We start from the raw sequence: 7,725 nt of genomic DNA on the forward strand, positions 1-7,725 counted from the left end.
ACAGATGAAAGTGCATTAAGAGTACTCTTTTATATGCCACAAGCTAACATACAAATACAAATATAAATACAAAAAAATAAAAAAATAAAAAATAAAATAAATAAAATCATATCTATACTACACTAATTTTGCCATATCAATCCTAAACTCACTATACTTATATAATATATTTCACTCAATGAATGCCACGTACAAGGCACAATACATATTTAAGTCATGTAAAATGCTGTAAAAAAGAAAAAGAAAAAGAAAAAAAAAAAAAAACATCGATCTGCACTAGGAAGTAGAAATCCTCTCTTGACATAACGTTCTTCTGGATATAAATGCAAACAACAACTCACCAGACACAGAGTACGCAATCTACATCTACCACAACATTAAAACGCAAACAAAGTAAAACTAAGAAAGAAAACGCAGGATCCAATTCCCGCAAACGGATAAAATCAACAAGGGAGGGACAGAAGAGGGGGATAAAATAACAAGACACACTACATTTTTTCCTTACAGATCAACCAATACAACTCAAATTAGGAAATGAATGTAGAAAAAAAAAAAAAAAAAAAAAAAAAAAACAGGAAACACTGAATAAACTAGAGGGGGAAGACTTGACTTACCTAAGGGAACCACACAGGCTTAAACATGAAGATTAGAGCAGGGAAATTGTATAACTTATGTATAAAAATACAATGAAAAGATCCTTAAGTATTTTACATGAATACAGTCATACACATATAATATCATATATTAATATAAATGTAAATATCCATACATACATAACATAATATATATATATATGTATATATGTATATATATATATATATATATATATATATATATATATATATATATATATATATATATATATATATATATATACATATATTTATACATACATACATACATACATACACACACGCACACACATGCGCGCGCGTGCACACACACACACACACACACACACACACACACACACACACACACACACACACACACACACACACACACACACACACACACACACACACACACACACACACACACACACACGCACACGCACACACACACACACGCATGCAAGCACACACACACACACACGCACACAATTTAAAACTACACACACTATAATAATGATTTCTTACACACAATTTAAAACTACACACACTATAATGATTTCTTTTAAGTAACAAGTAAAAAAATCCCTACCATAAATAAAGTCAAACTACTCTCAATAATTCAATACTAATATTCCACGGCTAATTAGTCCTTGACATGACCCGGCAAATAAGTAAAAAAAGGAAATATTCACTGCTCTCAAGGCATAGGTTGATAACTTCATGTCACGTGAACTATAAATAACTCGTCAGAGCCCAAGCTGAACATACAACATTGTTGTTAGTGGACCCCTTTTATTTTTCTATAGGTCTTTGTTGAACGTGAATAGCACCTGTGAGTTTTGTAAGATTGCCGTAAATTATAGTCAGCGTTGCAATACCACATGTTCTGTACATGCTTTTCCTTTCATGAAAAGCATAAACATGATTCCTAATCCTATGAATGTCAATAAGAGACCACATGGACAAGGTATGGTGGTCCTTCTGCATCACAGTGGACACTATCCTCGCATCTCTAAGTCTACAGAATTATAAAAAACGGAAATCGACTAGGGTAATTGCATGACATTCCAGTCACTTTTCAGAGACTGTATTGGGAAGCACTTTTACAAAGCTCCTGTTTCTTATCATTTCCACTATAGGATAAAAAATATGATTGCCCACACCAAAGAACATGTTCACCAAGTGTCAAATTCTCTGTACAGTTCAAATGTAATAGAAAACTCCTATGCATTATTAATATAAAATACTTCTTTCATCTCATTGGACTCCAACGACACTACGAGAATGCATTTAAGATTGACGAAATACTACTTGATATAGATTTTCTAAATATCATGAGCCATTCTCCTAAAAATTACAAAAATTTCTCAAGACTGACCCTGGAATATCGATCCCCTGACAGAGAGGAAGATAGGGTGTATAATAACTCTCGTGGCGTCGCCGTTGTTTGAACTTACACAAAGAAGTTTACTATAGGAGTTCTGCTGACCACAACACACACACATACAAATTCTTCATATTCTGGGATAGAGAAGAGAATCTCTGAGAATGAAGCTTATCATTACAAAAAAAAATTGACTGAAGAATGAATGAATGCACAGTGAAAGAATAGGAATATGGGACTAAAATAATGATGATACATAGTAAGACATAAAAAACTGACAAGTACACACAAATGCATGTGTTTCCTTGACGCCTGGCAATGTCCTTGCAACAAAGCTCACCAGTGACCATGTAGTAGAAAAAGCATCACTTTACATCATCATCATCACATCTGCTTGACTCATATCACAGAGGAGAGGATACGCCATCTGCAAGGAATTCCCAAATCCCAGTTTGAAACGTTTAAAAGAGATTTTGAGATGCAAGTCCTCCCTTCCTCTCCTCATTTGGAGACGTCGCTTGAAGAATCCAGCACCAGATTCACTCCGTCTTCGCTCGTCATGGACGGCACGGGAGAGGACGTGTTGCTGTAGCTCTTCTGGCAAGCTTCGGCCATCTTCCTTCTCTTCTGCTGCAAGTAAGCGTGGTACATTGACCAGATGGACAGCGGCCGCATGTAGCCTATGGCGCGGTACTTGTGCTCTCCGTACAGGGCTTCAGGAGTCTCGAACCCCTGGCCGATCTTCTCATAGACAGTGCGGTAGACACCTTCGGCTGTCTTGAAACCTTGCTCCACCATTCCCTGAAATTGCAGAGAACAAAGAGAGGGTGAGTGTCAACCCAACTACAACTACAACCCAAAATGCATCTATCTATGTATCAGTATACCACTGTACACATTTATATGTCAATACAAATGTATACAAACACACACACACACACACAGTAACATTTCACTTATAACACTGTCTTATAATAGCCATGTAATATTCACTCAGAATAAAAAGAAAAGAAGAGGAAGAAGAAGAAGGAAAACAAGAAGAAAAAAAGAAGAAGAAAAAACAAGAAGAAAAAGAAGAAAAAGAAAAGAATGAAGAAGACAACTACCCTAACACTCACCTCATAGATCATAGTAGCAGCGAGCCCATAGGTGACCCCTACCCACATCTCCTCACTCTGCATGGTGTAACGGTCTATACTGCCATCGGGGTTCATGCCGTTCACTGCTCCCATCTCTCCGTTGTTGAACCTCTGGACGTTGTATTCGTACAGGAGTTCGAGGACCGACTTCACGCAGTCCCTTCTGAATACCTGTGGGGGCCAGGATGTGTGTTTTTGCTTTTACGTTGTCATTTCCTTTTGCTAATATCATACTATTTCTATTATTAATAGTGATATTAATGATATTGTAATTTTCATGATAAAAATAACGATAATAATACCATTAACACAAGTAACATTACTGAGCCACCATAACTTCACAGCAAACAGCATAAAAAAAACAATAATTACATTTCCTTTTCCTTTTCACATATAACAATAATGACAATAACAATGACAACAACAACAACTATAAAAAGAAGAATCACATCAAAGATACTAATAATAACCACAATAATGATAACATCAATAATGACCCTCAAGATTAACCCTCTCTGGACGGGTGGTACACTACAGTACCGCGCATTCAAGGCCCGTTTGCTGGGTGACGCCATACGGCATCGTTTATTTAACTGATTTAGGCCTATGCGTTCGAGAGCCACAGCATTGTAACATGCAAGGCTGGAATGCCCCCGTCGTGACTGGGTTAAGATTTTGACAGATGGAAGATTTCCCTCACCTCAACCCCAGCTCCTGAGAGAGAGAGATACCAGTGACCAACCAGCTGATCAGCCATGATACTGTGGCTGTGGGGAGCGTCGCAACAGTCAAACTTGTAGTATTTTCCTGTGGAGAAGAGAAAAAGCATTAGGCTCTGCAGACAGAAATGATAAAAAAAAAGGCTATAATTATTTTTAAAAAAAGCAACAAAATTCAGTAATATCTAATGAAAATTGATAATAATCGGCAGTTTTGCTAAAAAACACATCCGTATAGTAACCATGTTCTGATCCATTGCCTGCAGTACCCGACTCTCGCCGGCCCCACTCACCGTTCCACAGCTTCTCCTGCAGGGCCACTCTCGCCTTGGCCAGGGCTTCGGCGAACTTCTTCTCCTCTGCCTCGTCCTTGAGCTCGGTGGCCATCTCCACCATGACAGCCAGAGCGGCCACCCAGAGAGAGCAGCAGTAGGCCGAGGGTCCGTGCATGACCCATGAGTCGTAAGTCTGGTCCGCCTGGCCCTCGTTCTCGATCAGGCCGTCGCCGTCGCGGTCGTAGGAGAAGCAACGGTCCATAACCGCCCGACACACCGGCCACATGTGCGTCAGGTGGTCAAAATCGCGGAAGAAGGTGTGGTCTCTGTACACCTAGGAGAGGCACTGGGGTCAGTCGATTTTGGAAGTTAACATTCTGGATTTTCCTGCTTACTTGTATCAGTTGAAGATCTACTTTTTTTCTTTTTCATATATATATATATATATATATATATATATATATTTTTTTTTTTTTTTTTTTTTTTTTTTTTTTTTTTTTTTTGGGGGGGGGGTCTATGTCTTGAAATTGCCTAATAGCCACATTATTTGCATTGTTATTACCTATCAATATAACAGATATTTACATAGGAGAAAACTACCAATAAACTCCACCACAAGAATTGCAATCTCACAAGCTAAACAAAACAAGAAAAATCAATAACACATTCATACGAAACTAAAGGTAAAAGAAAGAATATGAAAATAAAAACTTTCATAATTTCTCACCTGTAAAACAAACTTGAGGTTCAGATCTTTCCAGTAACTAATGTCGTGAATCTGGTAAGCATTCACACGCACGAAGGGCTCATCCTCTGAAAATTAACAAATAATTTAAATAATGATTATAATGAGGACAGTAATAATAAAATTATTAATAACTATGTAATCAATAACAATAATAATAATAATAATAATAATAATGATAAGAGTAAGATTTGTATATACAATGATAATAATAATGATAATAACAACAGTAATGCCAATAACTATTATCATCATCATAATAATAACAATGATAATGATATCAAAAATTTGCATGGCTGACATTTCAAAAAATAGCATTTCTGAAGAGGAAGAAGAAGAAGAAGATAAAGAAGAAGTAGAATAAAAATAATAATAATAAGAAAAAGAAGCAGAAGTAAAAGAAGAATAGGAAGAACAAAAAAAAAGAAGAAAAGAAGAAAAAGAATAGGTAGAAAAAAGATGAAGAAGAAAAAGCAGAGGAAGAAGAAGAAGAAGAGAGCAATGAGAGAGAGAGAGAGAGATACCAGGCCGTACCCAACTGAATCCAAACCAACTCACCTGGATCGCCAATATCATGTGGCACCGCATTGGCCAGCTTGCGCACCCCCTTATTCCCCCTGAAGAGATGCGTCCGGGGAGTGAGGTCGGCCGAGGTGGTCCACTGGGCCATGTCGTACTGGAGGGACTTCTGCAGCTCGGGCCATAGCATGACGAGGGCCCACGACGCGTAGAAGTGCACGTCGTAGGTGTTGTACATCCGGTACTCGTGGCTCTCCAGGTAAGCAAAGCGTCCGTACTCAGGTCTAGGAGGGAAGGAGGGAAGGAGGGAGGGAGGGAGTGAGTGACAGTATGAAGGTGATAGTGATTTGCAGAGCATACATGATCTTTTAATGTTTATCTAATATATCTGATACATTATTCCTGCGGGTCTTCAGTTTTTTTTTTTAGGCTTTGTAAACCCAATTCTAACTCCAAGTCAACAATACTGAAATATTAGATAAATTTGTATCCCACAGAGGGAGCAGTTGCCTCTCCCTTAAGCAGTTATGTGCCATCCTGTTATTTTAAATAAAAGAATCATTTCAACTGTCAACAAACCAATTTCTAGACCAGGAAAAGGAAGAACAAGCCCTATAACGCAACGCCAAATAATGAGCTAACTCCCATAGGCCTTACCTAGTGTCGTAGGCTGGCAAGGGGTTATTGGGCGAGGGCGTGATTTCGAGCCAGACAGAGCCTCCGTCCGAGATGAAGTAGAGCTCGTTGAAGATCGCGCTTTTGAACCAGTCAGGCAAGTCTCTGCAAGTGTTTTTTAAAGGGTTATGATACTATTCCAATGGCTTTGATCACAATGATGGTAATACCAGAGATGATAATAATGACAATAATAGTAAGAGCGGCATTAAAATCATTATCATTAGTGGTAGCGATAATAATACTAGTGCTAATAATAATATCAATATCAATATCAATAATAATAATAATATAAGAGTATCAATAATAATAATAATATCAGTATTAATATCATTATTAATATTAACAATAATAATAATAATAATAATAAAAATAATAAATCACTAAAGCAGTTGTAATCAAAACAATGTTAACAACAGGCAAAAAAAAAAAGAAAAAAAGAAAAAGAAAAAGAAAGATTATAATAAATAGCAAAAGATAATAAAACAGGAATAGACATCAGTTCTAAAACATAATACAAATACCAGCTGCATCTGTATATGTAAATATGTGTCAGCATACAAAGAGCCTTACTTGTCTTGCAGGATAGGATTCTGCCAGTTTTCTATATCGACTTCCCACTGCTTGTAGCTGTCCAGGGCATATGACGCAATCTCCTGCGCTGCTGTCTGCTCGTCGCCAAACCACCGCGTGTATCGTCTGGTATGAAGGCATGGAGTCTTAGCCAAAGAGGAAGCCAATCATGAATTCAATGTGTATCACTTAATTTGCTTTTTAGATTGTTTTATGGGGCATGATAACTATGTGATCAAATTAAAGTGTGCGAGTTATATTTCAGTGTCAGAGAAAATGGGTTTTACTATTCTTTAAGGGAAATAGACATTAACATCACAGAGAAATCCTAGAAAAAGACCAAACGGTTAAAAAGATAAAGAGAAAATAACGTGATAAAAAGGAGAGAGAAACCACATCCACACTTTTTAAAAATCCGTGGCAAGAAACAAGAACCGAAGAGAGGGTGGGGGGGTGGTGTCATCTATACAGGGTTACTGCACAGTCATCCACGGGCAAGCAGACCGACAAACATAGGCCGCACACACGCCTGTCACAACCACACACACACACACACACAACGGTCTCTGTCCGGGCTCCTCCCACCTGGTGTGAGTGATCCCCCGGCTTTTGAACACAATTTGCGGCATGTCCCAAGCCAGGGCGATCTCTACCATGCCCGACTTGTTGGCCCCAATGCTACACTTCCCACACACTGCCACTGCTCTCTCTTCACCTTTTCCTAGTGACAATAAGGGGTTTGGTTAAAAATGGATGTAATTCTAGGATTTGTTCAGGGGCTTTGTGGCAGGCGAGGAGATAGGGGGAACACATTGGTTTTATGGTCTGCTGTTCTTAGGGTGTTTGTTAGTTTGAGACACTAAGAGCATCACTTCTATAATTTTGGTTATTGTGCCTAAGATTAATTGTAGAAGTCAATACTAATGATAGTTATTAATATTATCAACATTCAGATTATATTAATTAATCATTATTCTTACGATTATCATTACAATATTGGTCAAAGTTTATAATTACTGTCACAAATACTACTATCATATTTTACCTTTTATTATTATCAACATCAATCAATAGTCAATTGC

The 7,725-nt window shown here is 37.7% G+C and overlaps 1 protein-coding gene across 1 annotated transcript in view; it reads right to left on the bottom strand.

The window, feature by feature from the left end:
- Positions 1 to 918: 918 nt before the first annotated feature.
- LOC122243434 (non-lysosomal glucosylceramidase) overlaps positions 919 to 7,725 on the bottom strand; it is a 21,383-nt gene continuing 14,576 nt past the window's right edge. The window contains exons 8-16 of the mRNA XM_043001013.2: positions 7,229 to 7,364; positions 6,644 to 6,769; positions 6,053 to 6,175; positions 5,435 to 5,679; positions 4,859 to 4,944; positions 4,150 to 4,465; positions 3,838 to 3,944; positions 3,117 to 3,308; positions 919 to 2,799 (exon numbers count right to left, since the gene is read on the bottom strand). Coding sequence (XP_042856947.1) covers positions 2,500 to 2,799; positions 3,117 to 3,308; positions 3,838 to 3,944; positions 4,150 to 4,465; positions 4,859 to 4,944; positions 5,435 to 5,679; positions 6,053 to 6,175; positions 6,644 to 6,769; positions 7,229 to 7,364 — 1,631 coding nt within the window. The 3' untranslated portion in view covers positions 919 to 2,499. The remainder of the gene's footprint in view (positions 2,800 to 3,116; positions 3,309 to 3,837; positions 3,945 to 4,149; positions 4,466 to 4,858; positions 4,945 to 5,434; positions 5,680 to 6,052; positions 6,176 to 6,643; positions 6,770 to 7,228; positions 7,365 to 7,725) is intronic.

This window comes from Penaeus japonicus, unplaced genomic scaffold (assembly GCF_977035675.1).
Source record: "Penaeus japonicus unplaced genomic scaffold, GWHDUDI00000001_assembly GWHDUDI00000038, whole genome shotgun sequence".
Lineage (NCBI taxonomy): Eukaryota > Metazoa > Arthropoda > Malacostraca > Decapoda > Penaeidae > Penaeus > Penaeus japonicus.